At 45.2% G+C, this 27,500-nt stretch overlaps 1 protein-coding gene across 2 annotated transcripts in view; it reads right to left on the bottom strand.

Moving 5' to 3' along the window:
• The window catches only part of nav1a (neuron navigator 1a), a 146,940-nt gene that overhangs the window by 78,271 nt on the left and 41,169 nt on the right, over window positions 1-27,500 (bottom strand). For both annotated transcript variants that reach the window (XM_080734307.1, XM_080734306.1), the window contains exons 3-4: window positions 22,659-22,761; window positions 16,409-16,756 (exon numbers count right to left, since the gene is read on the bottom strand). In XM_080734307.1, coding sequence (XP_080590433.1) covers window positions 16,409-16,756; window positions 22,659-22,761 — 451 coding nt within the window. The remainder of the gene's footprint in view (window positions 1-16,408; window positions 16,757-22,658; window positions 22,762-27,500) is intronic.

Raw genomic sequence — 27,500 nt, forward strand, 5'->3', positions numbered from 1 at the left:
TGAATATATTGTGAGAATGTTTATTTCCTTTTATTTCAGGTTTATAATCTGTGCAATTTGTTACAATAAATAACAACTAAAGCCAAGCACGAATTGTAAACGAGTGTGTGTCCTGTCAAGCCCTTTCCGTGGGCGAAGCTTGAAAATAACGGAACAATTATAAACCATGCCAGGCTTTCCAATGAAAGGAACGACCTTGAAGCAAGGACAAAGCCAGAAGACCAGAAATTATTAAAGAGACTGTTCTACAAACCTGACTGTAAGCTAACAGCCCATCTACACAACTGCCAGCTCATCTGTCAACCTGCAAAGCTGAAAATAAAATAGCAAAAGCCAATAACAAGAAACGACAAAGTCAAAATAAAAGACTAACGTGCCCAATTGGCATAAAAGCTAAAAATTCAGTCAACGCAACAAAAGTCAAGATGACGACAGTAGAGGAGGAGCTGGAGAAGCTAAAGCAGAGGCGTACAGCAGTCCAAACTGCGTTCACCAAAAGAGCCAACCATCTCATCTCCAGGGCTAACTCATTGAAAGAAGTAGACCTGAGAGGTGAATGGAGGAACCTCAGAATGGAGCATGCCAGAGTCAGAGATCTTGGGTTTGAGTACGGCATGGCCCTAAGAGAAGCGGGCGACGAGGAGTCCACAAAAAAGGCGGACAAAGTCGACGAGAAAACGTCAGAGTGCGACCGTAAATTTGATGAGACCGAGCATATCGTCCTACAAAGCTTCTGGACCAGGTTTGCTGAAAGGGAAATTACTACCCTAACCAAAGAGGCTGAATCAGCCCTGGACCGGGCCGAAGCAACAGACTACAAGCAGCTGACTAGGAGGGAGCGTGAACTGGTGAACAGAAAGCTGGAACGAAAAGTTTGCGAACTCAATAAAGCAGTGAATGAATGTATGGACGTGATTCCTAGTGACAAGATAACTGAAGTGAAAGACCATTACAGGAAGCTGAGGAATCAACATGAGACACTGTGGGATGAGTGGTCGTGGCGAGGCCTGGGAGTCCCGTCTGACGACGAAGAGGAGCTGCCGGACCAAGAGAAGCCAGTTGTTGCGGTGGGGCAAAACCAAGGCAATCAACAAGGCGATACCGATGGACAAGCAGCGCCGGGTGGTACTAACCCTAATCTGTCCCACCCCACAAACTCTCAAACCCCCATAAGCGGCGCTCAGCCCAACATGGGCCCCAACCCTAGCTATAATCCCCCTAACACGCCACATGCCTCCCTAAACCCACTGCAACCTGGTTCCGGTTTATACCCCGGAGCTTACAACTTCAGGCCCCAAATTATTCTAGAACGAGCACGCCTGCCCATGTTTTCTGGTAACGTGAGAGATTACTATCGATGGAAAGCTGAATGGGAGGACCTACAACAACTAGGAAACCCATATGGGTTGGACAATATAAAGAAATTCCATCTTCAAGCCAGCCTGGACGAGAAAGTCAAGAGGGACCTTGTGCTGTCAAGCTGCGGATCCGCTGACGACGTGTTCAGGCTCCTAGACAACAAATATGGAAACAAGCCAAAAATAGTGCTGCTTATCTCAAAAGAGGTGCATGGACTGCCCCCCGTAAAGGGTAACAACCCAAGAAAGACAATCGATCTAATTCAGGCTGTGGAGAGAGCTCTTCGTGACCTCCAAATCCTGGGAGAAGAGGATGCTGTCAAAAATCGGGTGGTGGCGCAGTCGATTGAGAGTAAGCTGCCTGACTCCCTGAAAGAAAAGTGGCTAACGCATAAGAAAGACCCTGCAAGCGGATTTTCACCACGCAACCACTTTGATTGCCTACTGCAGTACCTGAAAAGGCAGGAGGACATTCTCGAGGAGTTAGACCAGCTGCAGCCCAGCTCAGACTCTTCTGAGAGGTCAAATGAGAAGAGAGCATTCACCAGAGCCATGTCAGGAAACGAATGCTCTCAACCAAGCTCTTGCATCGCCTGTGGAGACGAGGAGCATGCTGGTAGACTATTTGCTTGCAAAGTCTTCAAGAAGCTCCACTTATCAAGCAAGAAAACTCAGCTGAAGGAATCAGGAGTATGCTTCAAGTGCTTGCGCCTTCATGGTGAAGACGACAGATGCACTCAAAAATTCCTATGCTCAAAGGAAGAATGTCAAAATGGAGGGTCCTCAGACCACAACTACTTGCTCTGCCCGTTGCCTCCAACCAAGAAGAAGGATAAAAAGGGTGGAGAGCAGGAAAACGGAGAGCAGAGCAAGTCACAAGTGGAGAAAAAGGGATTTGGACTGACTAATAAACAAGAGGAGCTTCTCGCCGAACTCCCACCAGAGTTGAAAGCTAAGTTCAAGGAAGCTTTCTCAAACAAGATCTCTACAACGGTGTGCACTAGCACAGATGGTGAACCAGAAGAGTATCCCGTTATAATGATGCTGCTAGATGTGACAACAAACTCAGGCCAACTAATCGGTACTCTGATCGATCTCGCTTCAGATACAAATTACATCTCCTACGAAGCCGCTGAGCGTCTTAATCTCAAGGGCAAGAACTTCAAGTTAATCGTCCAAGGAGTCGGAGGGATGAAGAAGACGGTTGTTACCAAAAAGTATACTTTAAGGCTGAGAGTGAAGACGCCTGAAGGTACAGTGGTGGAGCATAAAATCCTCTGTTATGGCTTGGAAAGCGTTGCAAAGGTGAACCATGCAGTAACGCCACAACAACTACAGAAATTCTTCCCGGACGTTGCAGCTCAAGACCTAGTCCGACCAGAGAAGATCGACCTGCTCATTAGTCTCAAAGAGGGACGCCTGGTCCCAAAGCCAACCAAAACGGAGGGAGACCTAGTCCTCTGGGACGGCCCCCTAGGAATAACGGTCGGTGGGACCCATCCTGACCTCCTCGAAGAGGTAGACTTGGCAGCGCACCGATCTGAAACTCACTTTGCAAGGTCTATGAGGTCAGCTGCGAGGGTGTACGAAGAGATCCTACTGGACCCGACAGCCCAGTTGGAAGCTGGAGAAACAATCCTTCAGAGTACGGCGATTACCAACGAAGAAGTTGAAAAGATCTTGAAGGATGGAGGCTTCTCACTTGAGCCGCGGGCCGTATCGGGCCAAAGTGGGAGGTCTGGAACCGAAGCCAACTCCAGTAACAGTGAGACAAGCGTTTCTGTACCCAAGACTCTGGTGTTACCCAACCAGATGAGGGACGAAGAAAGCAAGGCACTTGGAGTCGGCTACCAACCAGAGAGGTTGGTTGATGGAAACCTCAACATATCAGACATCACCAGGGGAGCAACTCCCGAGAAGCTCGATGATGAGTCAGAATGGCAACAAGACCCAGAGTTCATGAAAAGGACTGAAGCTGAGTAGCCAGTGAAGGTGGCCAGCGAGATAGTGACCAACGTCGCTGACAACATCAAAAGCCTAGTCACCAGGGCTCAGCCAAAAAAGGTCTCAGATCCAAGCAACACTGACACTGATGCAGAACCAACAGACTCTACGCTGCAGCCACCAAAAGACCCAGGTTCAACTCCATCAGCAGAAAAGCAGAAGAGGAAGCCTTGGGGAGTGGCTCTTGTGCAGCTTGTAGAGCCCAAACGGTTCAGCAGCTTGTCAAAACTATGTGGAACTATCGCCTGGGTTCGACAAGCAGTAGAATCCTGGCTAAACCTAAAATACCAAGCCTCGGGTTCAGCAAAGTGGGAGGCGAGAGGCCCTAAGCTGTCTGCAGAAGAGAGAGCAGAGGCCTTCCAAGACCTAGCCCTTGCAGCCCAAGACGGTGTGAACTTTCAGGACACAACCTTTAACCGCTTAGTTGTGACCAAAGATTACAACACACTAGACCCTTTCGGCCCCTTGAAAGTGAGGGATGCTGTAAAGAAAAGAACTAAGAAAAAGGTCTGGAGAGTCGTGTATTGCTGCATGGCTTCCAGGGCCGTCCACGCTGATCCCGTCAACAACCAGTCTTCTGAGAGCTTTCTTCAGGCAGACCAGAACGCCGTGAGAGGACAGTTCTGGCTCGGCAGGATCGTCTCTACGTATCCAGACAAGATGGGAGTCGTCCGGGATGCTGACGTCTCGACCTGCATCGGCCTTCCTGTTCCCCTCGTATCCAGAACCCGGGGGAAGGGCTCAACTCTGCCCACAACCATCGTCCTACGCAGAGATGTGCGGCGGCTGGTGGTGCTGATTCCGGTAGAAGACCGGCAGAAGGTGGGATAAGTCCTCACCATGGGTACCCAAAAGACTCTGTGAACTTTGTTTATTTAGGTAGCGGGTAACCCTGGGAGGCGGCTGAGTGGTTCAAGGGCAAACCTACACTCAGTAGGAGGAAAGGTGGTGGTGCCTCCCTCCTTAGTGAGTTTGTGCTAATGATAACTTTAAAACGACACTTTCAGTTTTGGAAAGCACTTAACTTTCGTTTGAAAATACCTACAAGGGTTGACTTTAAGTTAAGCTAATGTGACACTCAAGTGACTGATATTTGTGTGTGGTCTCCTTGGATCTTTGATCAGTCGACCAAGTGGGAGGTGTTTTGTCGGATTGGTCACTTGCTCTAATATTTAAATAATTGTCACCTGTTAAAATAATTTCATGGGTCTAAAATAATTCATGGGTATAAATATTTCATGTATAAAAGAAATGGGAACAGTTTAAAATATTTATACTGGATATTTACTATTTCTATATATTTTTCTATTTACATTTTTCTACTTGTACTGAAATAATTCATACATTTAATGTTAAGGTTACATATCTGGTACTCTACAGTATATATTTATGCGCATGCGCAGTTCATACTAGTAGCCTCTTGATGGCGCAGAGTGCAGAGCCTCGCTCATTCATTTCAGACCGCTGACAGGAGCACACTGGCCGTTGGTATGTAAAACAATGCTAGAGTGAAATTTATGTTCTGTAACTACATCTGCCTGCTAGTGATGTACAAAGCATGATCTAGTGTTTCTGTGTAAAAACGATTTCATTGCAACTTGAAATGGTCACTTTAAGACACTTAATTACTGTAGGTTGTGTGTGACTGTTTGTTAGCTTCTAGTTAGCAACCATGCTAGCGTAGCCAGCCGGCACATTAACGTCAATCAGTGACAGATGTCTGGGCACGTTTGTGTTGCTAAGCATTGTGGGTAGTGTAGTTTCTTATTATTTCGAGCCCACATTTGTAATGCTAGAAGTGAGAGTGTGAGAACTACACTATGAGCTCTGCGTGCTGTATGTATGTAGGAGTCAATAGAACTACATGTGTTTGTTTGCTAGTTTATTATACACTGTGTGTTTGTGTGAGCTAGTAGAGGAGTGACATACTGTAGATGTTTCATTTTGGTAGTATTATTGCATTATGTTTTATTGCAAATGTATGAATATATTGTGAGAATGTTTATTTCCTTTTATTTCAGGTTTATAATCTGTGCAATTTGTTACAATAAATAACAACTAAAGCCAAGCACGAATTGTAAACGAGTGTGTGTCCTGTCAAGCCCTTTCCGTGGGCGAAGCTTGAAAATAACGGAACAATGCAGGGACCCCCAGATGAGAAGATTCATGTAAAATTGATGTACAAGCAATTGTAGAGCTGCTATTTTTGAACAGCCAACATATAAATGGATAAAGTGGTTAAAATGATTGTGACGCGGGGCGCCCACTGGCCTACTGGTCCAGGCGCATACTCACATAGGCTCTGATGCCTGACAGCATGTCGCGGGTTTGAATCCCGAACCCGACAACCTTGGCTGCGTGTCACTCCCCATCTCTCTCCCCATTTCCTGTCAGTCTACTGTCCTATCAATAAAATGCATAAAAACCCCAAAACATATCTTAAAAAAAAGAATAATAATTATTATGACCCTATTAACCAATTAACCAACCAATCAGACTCTTAAAAAGAAAAGAAACAGGGACACAGAGCGTTGTTCCATGCATCATTGGCACTCAATGAAAAGCACTTCTGTTTGGAAGCCTTCCCTCATACCAGTGTAGCTCCTCCATCAAGAACAATAAGCTCTCTGCTGCTCTTCTAGAAACAAGACGACACAAAGGCTTTCTAACATCATAACACTGGAGCCAACAGGCTGCAGAAGTGTGTGTGTGTGTGTGTGTGTGTGTGTGTGTGTGTGTGTGTGTGTGTGTCCTGCTCTGAACTGTTTTCATAATTCAGACGGTTAGCGCAGTCAACCGGGTCGTCTCGGTGCGTCGCCATGGATACGACGCAGACCAGGGGCTCCTTCCATCCGTAAACAAAGAGGCGTCTGAGGCCACTGGTGCAGAAAGAAACACAAGCGGCAGCAGCAGCGTGCTCGGAGCAATCGCTGGCACGTGCAGCGCTGCATGCCCGCCGCATGCCCGCTGCATGCCCGCTGCATGCCCGCTTATCAGGTGTAAAGCAACAATGGGTGGCAGGCGATCTAGCAGGGTACGATGCCACATTAAAGTGCTTGATTTAACTCTGGAAAGTGTTAATGGTCCCAAATGGACCCACAGTGGTGTGTATATCAGTGGTTATTTAATGTCAAGGACCCCCAAATTGTTACGTATTTGGTCATGGGACCCCAAACTAAAAAGGGAGGCCCAAAAGAGCAGATTTATGAAGACCACTTCTGTGTAGATAGATCTTGTGTTGTAGGATTGGTATAGCACAGTGGTTCTCAACCTGTGGGTCTACATGATTTTGCGTGGGGGTCGCCAGATGATAAAAAAAGTTACAATTTAAGTAGCCTACTTTTAAGACCTTTTTTTATACCTAAACATGTTACGGAAAAAGGACCATTACTGCATCAAAAGTAATCAACAAACTACAGTATATTACCAGTAAGACTCCCTAAATCACGAGATAAGCGATCGTCAGGTCGCATACACAAACTTTAGAAGGCAATGGTAGACAATCAGAAGGGAATATGGGAAATGGGACAGATCCATGTTGATGACATGACTTTAGAGATACTGTGTACCGCTTTGCGTGATTCTAGGGCAAAATCTGCAGGAGCAGTGTTCAAAAATGTGTTTTGCAAGAATCGGCTTCATGGTGGCGCTGGAAGAGGTCCATGTGAGAAATGAGGGGTTGTGGTTTGGCAGCCAAGGAGCAAAGTTTGGCATGGATCGGGGCAACGGTGGCGGAGATATGAGTAGGGGAAAAGTGTGACGTGGCGGACAGACAGACTGACTGACAGACTGACTGACAGACAGCCGGTGGAGGTTTTGATAGAACTGCGACCTGACGGTTGCAATAAAAACTGGTCAAACAGGCCAAATTGTCAAATAATATAAGAAAGAGGCAAAATGTTTTATTATATTTATCTGTGGAACCGAGTCAAACTAAATGTAATACTCAGTCTCAACTCTCAGTTCAAATTATTTTGGGGGGTCACGGCCAGGTTGAGAACCCCTAGCAGATGGACAGTTTCTCTCAACGTGGGGTCAGGAGACCACCAGGGCAGGGGTCCAACAATGGCTCTGTAACGGTCAGAGTGTTCACATTCCATTTGGACACTCCCAGAGTTAAATAAACACTGATGAATTTACAGTGCAGATTGGGGTCCCAGAGATCAAACAAATTGCATCAAATTGGGGTCGGTGGCCTGATGCAAATCAAACCGGGGTTCCTTGAAATGAAAAGGGTTGGGAGGGGCAGAAATCTCTCCATAATTTCTTTTTACGTTTTTGCTCATAAATTCATGCCCTACTTCAGGGGTCTTCAACGTTTTCAGGCCAAGGACCCCTTGGTTGAGAGACAGATGAAGCAGGGACCCCCACAACCTTTATCGATTCCATATAGTTTCATTGTTTGACAGCACAATTATCAGTGTATTTTGGATTCATGCCAATTTGTGTTTTCAGATATTTAACCACTTGAACCGTCAATACTTAATAAACGTGACCTTTCACTCTGTACTTAGTCTGCTCTTTTTCCCCTCTACACCAAATCTCTCGCCGAAAATAGCCGATCTACAAGCTCACAACGTTTCACAGTGCAAGCTTGTAGATCTGCTATTTTTGGATAAAGTTTTCTGAATATGGACGCTAGGGTTCAAGTGGTTAATATAAAAAATAGGAAAAAAACAAGTTTCTATCACACAAAGATTTGGAGGACACCCTGTAGTAACCGAGGACCCCATCGGGGACCCGGACCCTGTGTTGAAGACCCATGCCCTACTTAATCATACAAGAGTGTCACACATAAATAGTGAAAATAGCAGATCTACAAGCTCACAACGTGTCGCAACATTGCAGATTGGCTGTTTTCACTATTTTGATATTTTGAAGTAAAAAAGGAACGGTTTTGGACATACGTTCAAGGTTTCCACCTGACAGCTACGATATTTGAATCCAATATAACATTACACATAATCGCACACGCATGTACAGAACCCTAAAGCCCGAGTTATATATCGTCTCTGTTGGGTGGGAACCAAACCTCGTACGTCCAGAAATGTTACTTTTCAGGATTCAAATTCAAAAGTAGCAAAAGCAGCCGATCTTTTGATGCTTTTGTGTGACGTTGTAGTACAGTATGATCAAGTGGGGCGTTTATCTAAGAAAAAACACAAAAAGTTAGAATATGGAGATAAGAGGTTTCTTTCCGGACGGCGAGGATATTCAGTTGCGGTCCCAACACATCACACACAGACATGCTGTAACCTTGTAGATAGGCTATTTTCAGTGCACGACACAACGCGGTCACAGCGCATGCCGCACGCCCGCATCGCAGACACAGACGAGCAACTGAGTATAAATCTGGCAAAACTCCTAACCCCAAAGCTTAAACCTAACCTTTAGATGCGTAATCCTAAACCCAAACCCAACCTAAAGCTTTCACTAATTGTAAGTCCCCATATAGTTTTAACCAGAAACATCTTGAAAACTGTCTACGTATCTCAAATTCTGCTATGTACTTGTGGGGATGTTTGGATTGGATACGTATAGTAATGCCTATGAGTAATGCATGTTCATGCAGACGAACACACGCACACACATTCAGGGCTCCCCTCCCTGCTGTTTCCTGGTCAGAATGACGAGCGTGTGTGTGTAATAAGTCAGAGCGTGGGGGGACATTGGGAGGGTCTGGTTGCAGATGGAGGGAGGAAGGGTCTGTCAGGGACAGAGAGAGAAAGGGCAGGAAAAGGATATCCAACACTGGGGGGTCCTCCTGACTCAGTGTGCGTGTGTGTGTGTGTGTGTGTTTGTGTGTGTGTGAGACACACAGGTCATGCAAGAGCACATGGCAAGCCTCGACTTCAAAAGCGAAAGTGATACATGCCAATATAATTCATATGAATCACGACGAGACTAACAGTGAGTCACATCCAAACACACACATATGGACGCATGTTGAGCTCCTCCGGTCATATATCTAATGACTGTATTGTAGACCTCCGTTAGTCATACTAAAATCTTTATGGTAGGGTCTTCAACAGGGGCTCCGGGACTTCTGGGGAGTTACGATGGGACAGCAAATCTTTTTGTGGTAGGATTTTTTCCTTCTTTTTTTACATTAACCACTTGAAACCTAGCATCTCTATTCTGGGGGAGGCGTGACATTGGCCAAAAATAGCAGATCTACAAGCTCACAACACGTTGCAGAGGTTTGGTGTGGAGGGGAAAAAAAAGAGCAGACCAAGTACTGAGAGGTCAAGTTTACCAAGTATTGACGGTTTTAAGTGGTTAAATGAAAATACACAGTCAAACATATTAATAGAAAGGATAACAGTACATACAACATTAATTTACACAATACTGATGACAGTGCTATCACACAAGTCTATGAAGCTATCTATGACATCTAATCAGCATCACAATTCAATACAAAGGTGGTAGGGGGTCCCTACTTCATGTCTCTCACAGCTAAAGGGTCCTTGGCCTGAAAAAACATTGAATACCCTTGGTTTATTATGGTATACTTCCTCACCATTTAAGAGAACAAAGAGATGGGGCACTCAGAACCCAAACAAACAAAGGGAGGATGTCTGTGTTAGCGATTCATTATGTATATATATGAGAATCCTATGTATTATATAGTGGGGAGGGGGATATGAACATGTAGTATGACCTCTATATGACAGCGGCTGTGTGTATGTATGTATAATGGATGAGAGTGTGGAATAAATTATGAGAAAAGGGAGAGTCCAGCATGTGCATAATGTGGTAGCCTGGAAGAGGAATCTAGTAGCTCTAGCCTGACCTCTAGTGGTGAATCTGGTGAGTTAGAATGACTACACAGAAAGTCCAAAATATCTTAAACACTTCTTCAAAACACGGTATAATTGTAGTTATAAGAACTCATAATGCTTAACAATAATCACAACACATAATATGAAGCATTTTATAATTACTTAGAATGATCAAGTATAAATTACTCTGACACTGTATAATTACATAATTACACTAATAAGCACTAAAAGGTATAATGCAATCATATAAAGCTTTTTATAAGGACTTATAGGGTAACGTATGGACATGCGTAGTATGTTTAAATTGTTTATAATTGTTTTATAGATGTAGGCATCATAGGAAGTATTATGGAAGTATGTCTGTCTATGTTTAAGAGACGGTATTGAGAGTAGCCATGCTGTACGGCTTGGAAACGGTGGTATTGGAGGCAGAAATGGAGTCGGCTGTGACAAGGCAGGACGTGATTAGAAGTGACCACATTAGATGATTAGCCCAGGTTAGAAGGTTTGGGGATAAAGCAAAGAGAGGCCAGGTTGAGAGATGGTCTGCAGAGGATGGATGAGTGGTACATCGGGAGAAGGAAACTGCCAGGGAAGAGGAGAAGATGAGGGCCGAAGAGACAGTTCACAAATGTGGTGAGAGAGGACATGCAAGTGGCCTGGAGTCACCGAGGAAGACACAGAAAACAGATCCAGATGATTCACTGTGGTGGTGACCCTGATGGGAATACGCTGAAAGAAAAAGAAAGAAGATGTCTGTCTGTCTGTCTTTCTTTCTTTTTCAACTTCTCTGACGGCCAACGTGTCTGTCTGTCTTCCTCCTCCAAATGCTTTCCCACTCTTGGTCTCATTGCACGGCCAGAAAACGCTGGCTATGATTTCACATCCCTTACACCAGGGGGACAATAACAGGCTCTATGAAGTAAAAAGTGGACTTCTAAAGACCATGACCAGACACCCAGCAACACCACAGGGACCAGCCGTCTGTCTGCCATTGATTTCCTGCACGGGGACTGGCTGGGGAGGGGAGGTGACATTTTGAACAGGTAACCATGGAGATGGCATGCCTATAGGCACGCAGCAAAGGGCCATTTTTACACACTCGGAGTCTCACACAGAAACACATACGCATGCACGCACGCAGTCGTGCACACACATATCTGCCAGCCTCCCACTTTGCTATGAGCTCATGTGTTTTTTGGTTCTGTGGATGGGTCAGTGTGTAACGCGATGCAGTTTGTGTCACGTCACATCATAGTGTGGGGTTAAAGGACTGAGAGACGTCCAAGGCAAACACACACACACTTGCGCGCACACACGCACACACACACACACACACACACGCACACCCACACTCACGCACACCCACAGCAACATCATCTGACAGTGTACATGTGGACCCAAAGACCCTTATACGGGTCAATTTTTCTGTAGACTTTCTTTAACTATGTGAACCCTCATGTCCAAAAAGTGCCTCTCACAACTACTAGTAAGACACCTCAGGGTGACATGCAACCTCAGGGTGACATGCGACCTCGCCCTAAAGGGCAATTCTTGGCCAGAGAGCGGCCATTATCCATTGACTCCTATTCTATACTGAAACATAAAAACGGCTTTATCTCGAAATAAGGTGCAAATAACGCCGAGGAGGCCGAGATCAGCTTGTCTTCACGGCGACACTATGCCGTGATGGTCGGCCCCGGTTAGGATTTTAGTTTTCGCGACCGTTTGTAAACAAACAGATCTCCTTCCTGGATCGTCAGTGTACACCCACGTGCACACGCACGGAGCTTCCGGGGCTCTTCAAAATCAAGCGTAAGTGAATGGTGGCGTCCTGAGTGTTAATATTGATAACATAATATCCTTAATAATGTCCTTAATATTGACAATATAACATAATGTCCTTAATAATGTCCTTGGTGAGTTAGGGCCTTGGTTTGATGCCTGTGGATCTCCATATATGGGCATAAGGGGGTACCCTAACATTCTCATTTTCGTCCTGGGATTTATGACATCAGAAATCTCCATGTATGGGCATAAAAGGTTTTTTTCTTTTTCTGGGAATGACCATATATGGACTTTTATACCCTGAGAAATCTCGTAGCTTGTCTGACTGTCAGTACAGGAGGTGATGTCACGTGACATCCTTTTTATGCCCATATATGAGTCATTCTGTACCACATCACTGTGACTCACTGACATCATGTGACATCACTTCCTGTACTGACAGTCAGACAATACTGACAGTCAGACAAGCTACGAGATTTCTCAGGGTATAATGCGTCCCTAACCCTTCAGTCGCAATAAAGTGGCTATGGATATTCATCACCACCTCTTAGCTCATAGATTATACCTTAGCTTTAATGCAATGGTTTGTCCTATCTGCGTACACACACGCACACAGTTGGTATTACTGCACACACATGCACGCACAAAACATGTACAAACATATACTGTACCCAAACAGACAGTCATGATGATAGGGACTGTTACAGTAGGTGGCAGTCAGACAACAAATGAAGGTGAAGAGAAAACAACAGCCTTTCTGTCCCTCATCATAAGCCCCTGTAGGGGGTTGAGTCGTCACGGACACCTGGAGGCGGCCAGCTGCTCCGTGTCAAGTGGAGTTTGTGCATTGTTGTGTGAGAGGATATTTTAAGGACTTAACGCCACAGTGTGCAACAACAGGATGTCAGAAATCTAACTATGAGCACATGGCACGAAACCAATGTTTTTGAAAGACGACGTTGTACGAGACCAACGAAAACAAGAGTCCCTTTCGGCTTTGTGGGATGCGACACGTACACGATGTACTGTACCGTCCAAAAGCAATTAATTTAACATCTAAATCTCTAAAAAAGATTTGGATCCTCATTGAATTTTAGAGACCGGGCTTTTAATCCGATCATGTATTACGAACGTGTTGAGTGATCGCGCAGCGGGGGGTCCAGAGTCGACGGGTGTAAGCCAACCGGGTTTTTATTTCTCCACAGACATCTGCATTGTAGCTCTGCCAGTTGGTTTGGGGGGGGGGGCTCTGCTGCATTGTGGCCAGCCAGCCAACTCAGCAAGGGGTCAAATTGGCACGGTGCCCGTTTTGCCAGGAGGCTCACACAGCACAGCTGAATATGACAGGGGGGGGGCGGCGGTCGCCAGGAAGGAGGGGGGGCTCTGTTCAAGTCAGTCACTGGCTGTGACATCATCCTTGGCTTTGGCCACAGGGCTTCTCTCCTGACAAAGGCTGCGCCAACTTCACCAAGGGGGGGCCGTCGGACCCCAACAGTTGCCAGTGTCAGTGCAGGCTTTCGGAGGGGCTTTCGGGGGGCTTTCGGGGGCGGTGTTGTGATTCACAGAGGTGTAAAGTAACCAAGTACATTTACTCAAGTACTGTACTTAAGTACAATTTTGAGGTATTTCATTATTTAATGTGTGCTTTTTCCGATTTTCAACACACTACTCCACTACATCGCGAAGACAAATATTGTACTTTTACTCAACAACAATTATTGTCTCCACCAGCCGAAGGCAGGGGGAGAGTATGTTTTCGCCCCTGTCCGTCCGTGCTTCCGTGCGTCTGTGCGTCTGTGCGTCCGTCCGTCCTCCGAGTTTGTTAACTGCTAATCTCCGGCGCCGTTGGCCTGGTCGCTGCCAAAATGAGCACACACACTCCCTGGATGCCAATTCAGAACCTCTGTCCCGCATTTTTCAAATGGCCCAGTTTTAGCGCCACCATGAGGCCGATGTTTGCAAAACACATTTCTGTACACAAATCCAAATCCAAAAATCACGCAAATCGGTAGACAGTATCTCTACAGTCATGTGATCGACATGGATCTGTCTGATTGTCCATATTCCATCCTGGTTGGCTGAGATTGGCTTTCAAAGTGTGTAAGATTGGTCCGCGTCAAAACACATTTTGAGCTTGTTCTCTTCAAAAGGTTTTTATTATACATTGTATACATTTGAAAACTTGTGAAACGCATAATGAGTACTTTCTACTTTGATACCAATACTTATTATGTAGGCTAATTCTACTCAACTCAATTTTGATACCGGATTTTTACTTGTAAACAGAGCATTTCTACATCGCAGTATTGATACTATTACTTAAGTAAAGAACGTGAGTACTTTGTTCCACCACTGGTGGTGATTCATTACAATGGGGGCGGACGGTGGCTTTGTTCTGCTGGTAAACCACTAACTGCAGGACTGACTGCGGTGGCAGGGCTGTAAGTGGTGACAGGTGGCATGGTGGGGCTCACCTCTCCTCTCACAGACCAGGACCTGCGGCCATCATTATTAGGCAGACACAGGTGTGCTGCTTTCCTTTTCCACAGGCTACACTCTGTAAAATCCATCCAATATTACATTGTGTACAACTCTCTGATTTCACACATGGCTACATTAACACCAAGGAGTTTAACTGCGTTTATGAAGCATTGAAATGCTCTCCCCACATGTGGTCAAATAGTGCTCAGGGTGTGAATGCTGCTATTAGCGTAGTAGCAGCTTTGGTAACCAACCCATTCCAGAGCCAGTGGCTCATACTGTAAGTCCCAGTGGCCGTCACCTTGTTTGAAAGTCCCGAAAAATTAAGGGATCTGTTCGACCTCTGCACAGAATATATGTGTTTCCCCCTGATCTGCTTGCGTGCCAATGCACCTTCCTCAGCTCGTCGTTGATCCAATGATCTGTCATCCCCAGAAAGCTTTTATATTTAGCAGTCCAGATGTTGGCACCTGGGGGTCGTGCCATATGTCGCCTGTTCATACACGATAAAATCCTCCGCAAAAAAAAAAAGCAACCTGATGGAGCCGTTCCATTTGCAACACTCTTCAGAGATAACATCGACACTGAGGATTTTATTGCGACCGTAGGTCGCAGTTACTTACACTCCTATACTATCCAAACCTCCACCGGCTGTCCGTCAGTCCGTCAGTCTGTCCCTCCGTCACGTCACTCGTCACACGTCACACTTTCCTCATATCTCGGCCACCGTTGGCCCGATCCATGCCAAAATTTCCACACAAACTCCTTGCCTGCCAAACTACAACCTCCAAGGACCCCCAGAGTTCCAGGGACCCCCAGGTCCCTGGGGGACCCCCAGGTGTAAAAAAATGACCAAATGTGCAAAAATGACCAAATGACCACCCCGACGGGGCTGCTCACGGGGAATTCCCGGGGACCACCGACTCCTGGTGCTCCAGAACGGATGCAAAAGTGGTGGCGCCCCCAGTGGTGGACCCCCCACACTGCAGCGCACATAAAATGCCGTAACTCGGGCTAGGAGCGACCGGGAGAGCCGGGGCCGGGATCTATTCGTCCGCCTCGGCGGTGCGGAGACCCCACCCCTTATTTCTCACATGCCCCTCTTCTAGCGCCACCATGAGGCCGATTCTTGCAAAACACATTCTTGGACATTGCTCCTAAAATCACGCAAATCGCTACACAGTATGTCTACACTCATCTCATCAACATGGATCTGTCCCATATAGCGCCACCTTCAGGCCGATTTTTTTAAATATATTTTTGGACACTGCTTCTACAGATTTTGCCCTAAAATCACGCAAATCGGTACACAGTATGTCTACACACATCTCATCAACATGGATCTGTCCCATTTAGCGCCACCTTCAGGCCGATTTTTTAAAACACTTCTTTGGACACTGCTCCTACAGATTTTGCCCTAAAATCACGCAAATCGCACAGTATCTCTACAGTCATGTAATCAAAATGCATCTGTCCCATCTACACATTTTTGGCCTGTGGAGATAAGCGACCAACGGTCACTTATCTCCCGATTAGGGTTCTTACTGGTATAATGAGTAGTGCAACTACTGGCTCCATCCCCTGAATCGCTAGCCACGCATTCAGGGGTCTGGTGACTCTTAATGGAATGAAACAGAATGAAAATTCAGTCTGTGAGTGTTGTCAGTGGTTCCCAAACGTTTCAGGTCAAGACCCAAAAGAGAGATTAGACGTTTGCCCCGGACCCAAACTAGAAAACAGCAGATCTACATTCTACACGCGCACAACGCGTTGCTTCGCGCCGCCGCATTGTGAGCTCTTAGATCGGCTATTTTCACTACTAAATCATTATATCTTTCTTTATTCATGAAATCCTAGATGTTGGGGGAATAGGAAACTAAAAATTAAGAGACCCATAAAAATGTGTCCGCGACCCTCAAATGGGTCCCGATCCCAGACCCAGTATTTGCTAACCAGTGCTCTAAGTCGCTGCTGGATGAAGACACCACTCACCCGTTGCCCAGGTCATCGATGTCGACATCGTCATCATCATCGTCGTCGTCTTCGTCGTCCTCGTTGGGGCTCCTCCCCCCCAGGTCGCTGTCGCTCAGGTAGGCCACCTTCAGGAGGGCGGGGTCCGAGTCCTCCAGCCCCTCGATGAGGTGGATGCGGGAGGTGTGGCTTATGCGGAGGGGCTGGGTGGTGTGGTGGACCGCACCGATGGGGGCGTCGCCCGCCTGCAGGCGGGGGCTGGCCTGGCCCTGCCGCCACGACAGCGGAGACGAGCGATTGGACAGGCTGGACACGGAGAAGGCGGCGGCTTCGTCGCTGTCGTAGCACACCAAGCTCCCTTCCTGGCAGCTGCACGGAGAGAGAGAGAGGAGAGAGAGTTTCACTGAGTGGAATAAAATAAACTCCCTGTCACACTTAGAACAACAGACTCACTCCCTAGCTTCCGCCCTGGCCTGAAGACTCACCTCTTCAGACTCCACATAAGCCCATAGCGCATAATGTGGCACTCGTCTACCCTTAAAGCTAGATAGAATATTTAGGTTTTGTATGAAGTTTTTACTGATTAGGTGCTTGGTCTACTATTTTGGTCTATTCGATTATTTTCTAGATTGATATTTCTATGCTTTTGATGTATTGATGTTGATGTATTGATGAACCTTGCTATTGTATTGATGTATTACCTGCTTATTGTAAGTCGGATTAAGGGTGTCTGCTAAATGCCATGACCAGGTTTGCCAACTGCCTGTGGTGTGAAGTAGCTAAGTGCATTTACTCAAGTAGTGTACTCAAAGTAAAATATTTAGGCATTTTTACTTTCTTCAGTATTTACAGTTTTAATACTTTTTTTTTTACTTATACTATAATAGATCTCAGGAAATCTGCTATTTTTGTAGATCTGTCATTTTAAAGATTTGTATACAATTTATACATTTCCAAACTTCTGAAATGGGACATTCTGCATAATGAGTACTTTCTACTTTTGGTACTTTAAGTCATTTTTATACCAATACTTTTGGACTTGCACTTACATTTTTTATTGCAGACTTTTACTATTTCATCATGCCTGAAGATCAAATATCGGGCGACGCCCAACCAGGCTTCGCTTATTTATAAGGAAAATAAGGGACGCCCGACAATGCATCACACTGCGACGTGTTGTGAGCTTGTAGATTGTCTATTTTTTGGCAAAGAGATTAGTAAGATAGAAAAACGGTCCAAGTACAGAATAAGAAACAAAGCGTGTACATTATCAGTTCAATAAGGGACACATATTTTAGTTTCCAAACAAGGGACGATTTCGTATTTCAAGGAACGGCTGTGTTCCTTGAAATATTATGTGAGATGTAAGAGGAAAAATGGCTGCCGTGTAACTGCGGTCAGTGGAGGTAGGGGCTTAAAAATGCTCCATTTAACGGACTGGCTGGTAGCCCTTTGTTCTCAGAGGAGCCTTGGAGGTTATCTCTCTTCTTCTCCTCCTTGCAGCTTCCTTTCTCAAAGGACCTGTGTAAAACCTTATGGCAGCTGAGCCTGGTTTTATACTTTGTCCTACGACGGAGTCACTTGCCGGAAATGTGCTGCTCTACACGTTTACAATTGTGCTGTATCGTGACAATAAATGAAGCGTTACCGCTCACACTTTTAAGTTGCTTATGGATTAGTTCACTTCTTCCAGCTGGAGGTGTGTGTGTGTGTGTGTGTGTGTGTGTGTGTGTGTGTGTGTGTGTGTGTGTGTGTGTGTGTGTGTGTGTGTGTGTGTGTGTGTGTGTGTGTGTGTGTGCGCGCACACGCGTGTGTGTGTAGCATATCAATGTGTAGCATATATGTAAATGTACAGTATATTGTCGCTGGGCAGAAACCTGGTATCTCCATATTTCAACATTTTACGTTTTCTTTCATCACATAATGGCCTACTTTTTCATAAATATATAAAAATACAGAAAATAGACGATCTACAAGCTCAAAACGCGTCACTGTGTGACGCGTCGTCAGCCTGTAGATCGGCTATGTTCACTATTTCTAAAAGCTTTCATTCCATCTCCTGAAAAGTAGCAGTTTTGGACATACAAGATTTCCACTCCCGCAGTGCCAAATGATACAGTACGTGGCATATCTGTGTCACAGGAGTGCCTTTGCAGGGTCTTTCTTCTCTTTTGTTGCCTGTGCCCTGGTTTTAAGGCTGAATCCGTAAAGCACAGCCTGTGCTGCTTTAGAGAGTGCTCTTTGTGTGTGCATCCAAACCCAACATTAGCCTCACGCTGCTGATGAATCCTCCTCCCGTATTCCTTTGCTCGAGCAAAGTGCAGCACACTGCGTTCCCGCTTAGCGCCTGGTATCTCAGCATTAGCATATTATTAAAAGTTAGCGGGCCTTGGTGTCTGTCAGCACTTAAAACGAATCTTGTCACAACAAACAGAATCGGCTGCCTGAGAGCCCTTTAGTCGAAGCTATAGAAACGAGCACAACCGCCAACGCGAAACAACAAAGGAGAAAGTAAGTGACACATAATAGAAACTAGAAACAATAGAAAATAACAGACAAATCCCCAAACAAACAAGGGTGTGTTTTGATATAAAATCATAAATTATATACAGGCTTACACACCGATGTTCCACCGTTTAGTGTAAAACTCGAGGCTGAACTCGAGCACAGGGTTTGTCAGTTAACAATGACAGAATCAGACAGCCGACCCATACATTTGGGTTTCGCAGCACACCAGAGTAGGTGGGCAGCGGGCACACTGACACTGACAAACATGTGGTTTGCACTGCTGCATCGTGGTACTTTAAGCAGCAGTGTCATGTCATCATTATAAGCTAAATTAAGCTTCAGTATACTGTACACATGGGGTGCAAAAAGCTCAGAATAGAGTGGACTTCATAGAAGCTAAACTTAAGAACAGCTTGAATAACATTCTACGCTGCCTGTAAATGTCCTTATTATCAGATAGGTCACTTGTTATATAATATAGGTATTTGATCTCGTCACAGACCTTAAGGGCAGTACCAGACAGAAAAAGAGTGGATACCTTGACTTGTTAGCCTAGATTTTAGCACCATTCCTGATGCTGACTTTCTACTTTGGGGGTTACGGTTTATACTTATTTGACCCGACCGGGATCCCCCAGGGCCACAAATAGGCCCACTCCTTGTTTTCCGTAAACACAAATCTCTTTGCGAACCAAATAGACAGACTGCTATTTCTGCCAAAGGTCCGCCCCCACAATGGGGATCTATAGGTTTCATGCAGGTTGAATGAGTGCAAATCACCTGCGGCAAATGAAATATGTTCACAGGTAAGAGCAGTATCTTAGCTTGAAAGGGAAACTTCCACTGAACGAGGCCAGCAGGCCTGCAAGCGGAACTGGCGTCCCCTGGGAGTGGCGGAGACAGTGTGTCAAGGTTATTACAGCTATGTACAGTATGAATGGTAGTCCATCTGCTGGTGTAGCCTACTCTATACTCCTGGGGACAGTCACACTGAGAGAGAGAGAGAGGGAGGGAGGAGAGGGAGAGAGAGAGGGTGAGGAGAGAGAGAGAGAGAGAGAGAGAGAGAGAGAGAGAGAGAGAGAGAGAGAGAGAGAACGCATGGGGAGCATGGCATGGGCAGGCAGCAGTGTTGCCAATTTATGCTTATTATAAGCAACTTGGGCTTGTTATTCGCTTGTAAATCCTATTGTTTTGTAGAGTTTGTTGCTTATAAACACATTTTTGGACACTGCTCCTACAGATTTTGGCCTAAAATCACGCAAAGCGGTACACATTATCTCTAAAGTCATGTCATCAACATGGATCTGTCCCATTTCCCATATTCCCCCTTGATTGGCTACGATTGCCTTATAAAGTCTGTGTATGCAACCTGATGGTCGATTATCTCCCAATTAGGGAGACTTACTGGTTCTCAAACATCTATCTATAAATGCGACAAATCTCTGTCTGTCTGCGTATGTGTCTGTCTGTATGTAATCCGCGTATCTCGAGAACCGTTCGTCCCACCGGCTTCAGATTCGGCACGCGCGTTCCCCGCCGCGGCGCGGAGTGCAGTGCCGGGCCTCGACCCGACGCGCGGTTTTCCGAAACCGGCGCGAAACGTTCGGAATCTCCTTATGCGGAGCTGATTGTTGACATCAGGCTGTTCCGGAGGAAATCGGCGCAAGCGCTGACTCATTGTGACATCACTTCATAAAAGGCTCTGACATCACGTACGCCACATGAGTCAACAAAAAATCTCTGTGAATCTCTGTGAATGTGTATGTATGTATGTAATGTGTATGTATGTATGTAATCCGCGAGAACCATTCTTCCCACCGGCACGCGCGTTCTCCATATATGGGCATAAAATGGACGCAGAATCACGAAGGCAAACAGATGGTCAAAACGGGTCCTATGACAACAGGTATATTGGGGTTTGCATTAAAGGGTGGGGCATTCATGGGGTCCGCTCCAAAAAAGAAAAAGAAAATAAAAGAGACAAAGACAAACATAAGACAAGCAACAAAGCATGGGACTGGGAGGATGACTTGAATGATGCAGATTTAAGCAGGCTGCGTATTCTGCTTAAAGAAGAAACAAACAAAAAGCAACAGAGAGCTCATATATGGGCATAAAATGGACGCAGATAAACAGATATCTCCATATATGGCATATATGGGCATAAAATGGACGCAGAATCACAAAGATCTCCATGTACGGGCATAAAGGGACACAGACAGACAGATACAGAGATCTCCATATATGGGCATAAAATGGACGCAAATAGACAGATAGCTCCATATATGGGCATATATGGGCATAAAATGGACCCAGAATTATATCTGCAGTGATCTCCATATATGGACATAAAATGGACGCGGACAGAAAGACAGATACAGATATCTCCATATATGGGCATAAATGGACACAGGCAAACAGATGGTCAAAACGGGTCCTATGACAACAGGTATAATGGGGTTTGTATTAAAGGGCGGGGCATTAATTCCCTATTTACATCGTTCCCGAGTTGGCCAGGTCGCCGACTAGATGCTTCTAGTTCTTGTCAATGACCCCATCTACAAATATTTTGTGCCAGGACCCCCCCCCCCCCCCCCCCACACACACACACACACACACGATTTGTGATGTTAACTTAAAATGATTCAATATATTTCACTTTTCTTTTTTTTTCTTTTCTAAAGTGGTTCTACTGATATTTATGGAATATTGACTAATTTTAATATTAACTCAATATTAACTTGCCAGCTTGTTTCTCTCTCAACATCTGGCAACACAGGCAGAAAGAGACTCAAGGACACAAAAAAACTGAAGGAACTGAGTATGAGAGAGAGAAGGAGGGGATGAGATAGGTGAGAGAGAGGGAGAGAGAGAGATAGTGGAGAAGACAGACAGGCAAAATGGCGTGGGTAGGCTGATTATCAGTGCACGTGGGTGTGCGTGCGTGTGTGCACCCATATTCATGGCATCATCGCTGCCTGTCTGGTTGTGTAACTATGAACTATGAATATGATTCGTGTGCATGCATCAGAAGGGTGGGCTTTGAAGTCAGCTTTGCGTTAATCCTGCTTTCAGTTCTGTGCAAACCCAAAGCACAGCAGATATACACACAGACAGCCTGCAGTATACTGTATATATCGTCTCTGTCGAGTGGAAACCTCATCAAGTCCAAAAATGTTACTTTTCAGGATTCAAATTCAAAAGCATCAGAAGTAGCAGTTCTACAGGCTCAAAACGATCTTGCAGATCTGCAACTTTTGAGTATTTTGTGTGATGCTGTAGTATGATCAAGTTGGGGCGTAAAAATTACGAAAAAACGCCAAAAGGTAGAATGTGGAGATGAGAGGTTTCAGCCCGACAGCAACGATATATACACTTTCAGGCAGAAACCTTGTATCTCCCATTCAACTTTTCATGTATTTTCTTCCCATTAATTAATGTCCTACTACTTCATCATACAAGGGTCTCACAAATAAATAAATAAATAAAAAGGAACCGTTTTGGACAGTTTCTAGCCGACAGCGTCAACATCAGCAACACAGACACCGGCATTGATCTGAAAGGCCACTGGTGTTTTCCTCGCCACACCAGCTCACAGTTAGGACCTGTCAATAAAGATCTATGTCTCTCAATTGCTATCTTTAGCTTTATCTTTTGTGTACGTGCATGTGCGTGAGTGTGAGTGTGAGTGTGAGTGTGAGTGTGAGTGTGAGTGTGTGTGTGTGTGTGTGTGTGTGTGTGTGTGTGTGTGTGTGGTGTCTGACCTGTGGCTGAGCTGTCCTCCTCTCAAGCTGGTCATGGTGTCTTCCAGGTTCTGCCGAAGGTCCAGCACATTCTGCACCGTCCTCTTCCTCTGGGACTCTGGGTCTGTAGAGACACCCACGCACACACACAACCTGTGTCAGATAGGCAATACAACAACTCCACCATTCTGATGCACTGAAGTCGTATAATCAACGCCTAGTCGCCTACTGAGTAGAAAAAAACTACTTTCTGGCCTCGACAGCCCATACATCCAAACGGAAAAGTCCACGGACGTTTTTGGGCTGCCAGAATAAACAACAAAAACACCAAAATACAGTTTATAAATTGCTCCTTCCCCCAGTAAAGGCAGCCCGTGCCTCATGGTCTATGGTGGAGGCTGGCCCTGTACGGCTATAGCAGCCATATAGAAAGAGCAGATTGACTGCCCCACTCATCACAGACAGGTGTGACCTCTGGTTGCACCCAGCAACCCCCCCAAAAAAGGGATTACGTACAGTCATCATAAGAGATTGAAATGTAAGACGATGACATTGACCAAATCGCCTTAAAACCCATGAGCTCATTATTACACACCAGCAAAACAGCATTATAAATGAGAAACACTGAGACAATGTGGCATAACCAGATCAAAAGCTTTAATGCGTTTTACAGGTTTATTTATTTAGGGGGGAAAAACAACTGGTTGATTCTAGAGGCCAACATCAGATCCTGCAGTTCATATTGAAGGGATAAACCAGCGTTTCCCAAACGTATTTGTGGGTTGCGGGTAAAAAAAGAATGGTCGCGAGTAAGTATCCCTTCATTTCTCAAAAGGTTTTCATAAATTAAAAATGTTATTAACATATATGATATTTTTAAGAAGTAGAGAAAATAGCAGATCTACAGGCTTGCACACTGGCCTTTTTTCACAAGTTTGGGTCCCGAGGAGGAATCAAATGTCTCTTTTCCTACTACTATGAATCCTAACGTCCCTATTCTGGACATGTCACAGTAGGCAAACAATAGCAGACGTGCAAGCGTCGCGTAATGTGTTGTGAGCTGGTAAATGTTCTATATTTGGCAAAGTGATTTGGTATAGAGGGAAATAAGAAGAACCAGTGGAAAGACATCTTCTTTATGATTAATGAAAGCATAATTGACCAAAAACACACATCATGACAGTCGTAAGAAGACTTTAAACTCAAACTATTCATGAAAATATTTACTAAGGCAATAAAACCAAGCATAAAGTCCGGTCAAACACCCATAGACTTTAATGGACATTAATGAGAACGGCAGCGTTTTCATTACTTCCACTGAATGGCTTCATTTTCAAGATCGAAAGCTTGCTGCCTGCTCCCCTCTCAATCGTCTCTCTCTCTCCCCCCTCTCTCTCCTCGTAAAGGGGGATGGTGCGAGTGATCAAAGAGTTATTATGGTACGATATGGGGAGGGTAGGAGGTGCAGTTCAATAGACCATTAGAGCTGGCCAGCTGATTCTCAGATGAACCTGGATGGAGATTTACTGTGACCTTCTGGATAGAAGACACCGATGAAGTCAAGTTAATGTACTTACTGATGTACCAGCGCTATGTGGGAAACACACACACTTCTACAGAACAATGCGCACACACACACACACACACACACACACACACACACACACACACACACACACACACACACACACACACACACACACACACACACACACACACACACACACACACACACACACACACACACACAGTCTTCCTCGGTTCTCACCCGTTGGGCAGGAGGAGAGGGGTGCTAAATGAGTCCTGACAGTAACAGCATGCTGGGCCACTCTTATGGTCGGACCCCAAACCCCCTTCTTTGCCCCCTGTGGATGGGTCCAGCTGGCTAGTGAACAGAGAGAGAGGGGGGGTGGGGGGGCAGACCATTCTAATGAGAGGGGAGGGTAAAGTCATGACCTTCCAGAGGTGTCAATCTCAGCAACAGCTGCAAGACTAAACGCTTGTGCTCGCACGCCCCGCCGATCAATGCCGTTGGAAACCTTCATATCGACGTTGTTGGGTGGAAACCTTGTATGCCCAAAATCATTTGTTTTGTATTTATCATTTTTAAAATGATTTAAACTAGTGAAAACAGACGATCGCAGTGCGAGGCGTTGTGTGCTTGTAGATCAGCTGTTTTCACTACTTTTGTGCAACGGCCTTGTGTGATGAAGCAGGGCTTTACTTTGCGAAAAAATTTACAAATTAGAAATTTAGAGATACAAGGTTTCTGCCCGAAGGTTTCTGATGATATCATGATATGTCCATAACTGTGAACCTTTCAGGATTCAAATGTGAAAATAACAAAGATAGCCGATCTACAAGCTCAAAATGCGTCGCGTGACACTGTAGTATTTAACTGAATACGTCCTCCTCACTCCATGGCTCTCCATTCCATATCATTAGCAGGTCCACTGACCACTGTTGATCACCTCTGGGGAGGTTTTCTAAATGAGAGAACAATGGAGTTCCTGGAGGTCTTGGAAAATGTATGCACGGTTATGTTTCTCAAGGGTTAGTTTCTCTAGTGGAAGAAATCGAGATATTTGATATCTGGAGGAGAATCATTAATAACTAGAAGCAGTGCTCTTCCGAGCACAGGTCTCCACCAGGCCATACAAATTGGCCTGTTATAGCGCCACCATGAGGCTGATTTGAAAAATGTGGGGCAGAGGTTCTAGATCAGGGGTGCCCACACTTTGTTGACGTGAGATCTACTTTTAAAAAGACTATCTCAACATGATCTACCCATTCACAATGTTGCCATTTTCCGTCTTGTTGACGTTGATCATGCTCCTTAGAGAAAGATAAGGCTGGAGATCTTGTTTATAGTGGGATAGTTTATTCCGATGTGATCTTATCTATTCTAGATCTTATCTTAATCTCGTTCTGAAAAAGTAGTTTATACTCAATTGTGAGTATAAACAGAGGGGGAAACAACATTGAAGCCAAAAGCCAAAATGTCATGTGAAGCTCGACCAATCCTCATGCGACGCAATATGACGCAATATAACGCAATATGACGCAATATGACGCAATATGACATCATATTGCGGGACGGACGGAGGGGAAAACATACTCTCCAATATGACGCAATATGACGCAATATGACGCAATATGACATCATATTGCGGGACGGACGGAGGGGAAAACATACTCTCCACTCAGCCTTCGGCTGGTGGAGACAATTAACAATCTATATTTTTGGAATGAATCTGGATACATCATACATTACATAATAAATCTAAATATTATAACTCCTAATTTCCAATGCTGACTTTGTATATTAATCAATCAAATTCTTTTTTTTTTTAAGAAATTGAAGTTTATATTTATCTATAAAACAAGGCTATCATGGTCTAAATTTTAAAATGAAGAAAATATAACACTTACGCTATATCATGAAATACTTCTCAGCCCTTTGTTGCACACACCACAACAGGGCAATGACAAGGTCTCTCTCTCTCTCTCTCACACACACACACACACACACACACACACACACACACACACACACACACACACACACACACACACACACACACACACACACACACACACACTAAACCAGGCCATACTTATAAGGCTGAATTGATTTCTCCTAAAGGGAATAGGCACATCACATAGGCAATTGATTCCCCAGCCCTGGGGAAAGGCTGCTCAATGGAAAGATGATGGAGTCATTGTGATGCAGAGTCCAGCCACACAAAGGCACAGAAACGCACACACGCACGCACGCACACAACTCTGTTTACTGAACTGTTGATGCTCCTCACTTGCAGGCCACACAAGGTAGCCTACAAGATATCATTGCTGAAACCTTGTTGTACGTCCAAAACGTCACGACGCGTTGTGAGCTTGTAGATCTGCTATTTTCACTACCTTTGTGCAACAATCTTGTAGGATGAAGTAGGCCGTGCATACATTTATGCAAAACACGTAAAGAGTTTACATTTGGAGGTTTCTGCCCAACAACAATGGCATTTAATTCAAAATGACAAAATGCTACGTTTCAAATATTTCATTTACAGTATGATGACACACACGTGTAACATAAGGTACAGCAGGAACAAAGAACAATTCAGATGTGTGGACACGCATGCACGCACACGCGCGCACGCACGCACGCACGCACACACGCACGCACACACGCACACACGCACACACAAACAGATGCACAGGCCTTAATGAGGCCATGTTAATTACCCTAAACGGGAGCTTTGTTTAACATCAGCGTTGAATTGATTAGATACAGTGATTGTCCATGCAAGGGTGTGTGTGTGTGTGTGTGTGTGTGTGTGTGTGTGTGTGTGTGTGTGTGGGTGTGTGTGTGGGTGTGTGTCAAAGACTTCCTGGCTCTCTTCTTTCTGGTTCTGCTGGTCCCAGCTGGCATAGTGAAAGGGTGGGGGCAAGAGAGAAAGAGAGAGAGAGAGAGAGAGAGAGAGAGAGAGAGAGAGAGAGAGAGAGAGAGAGAGAGAGACGGGGGAATTAGGGATGCAAATATTCCTGTCAGCCATGGGTCTGCTCTCAAAGGGGCATAGATGAATTACACCGAGCTGGTTAAATAAGTGTGTGTGTGTGTGTGTGTGTGTGTGTGTGTGTGTGTGTGTGTGTGTGTGTGTGTGTGTGTGTGTGTGTGTGTGTGTGTGTGTGTGCGTGTGCGACTGTGCGTGCCTGCGTGTGTGCGTGCATGCGTGAGTGTACCTGTTAGTGTTATAGGCTAACCCTCCTCCACCTGCCTGCCCTCGATCCACTCACGAACACACACTCATGAACACACACACTCATGAACACACACTCATGAACACACACACACACACTCAT

The sequence above is a fragment of the Nannobrachium achirus genome (genome assembly GCF_963921795.1).
Source record: "Nannobrachium achirus genome assembly, chromosome: 9".
Taxonomy (NCBI): Eukaryota; Metazoa; Chordata; class Actinopteri; order Myctophiformes; family Myctophidae; genus Nannobrachium; species Nannobrachium achirus.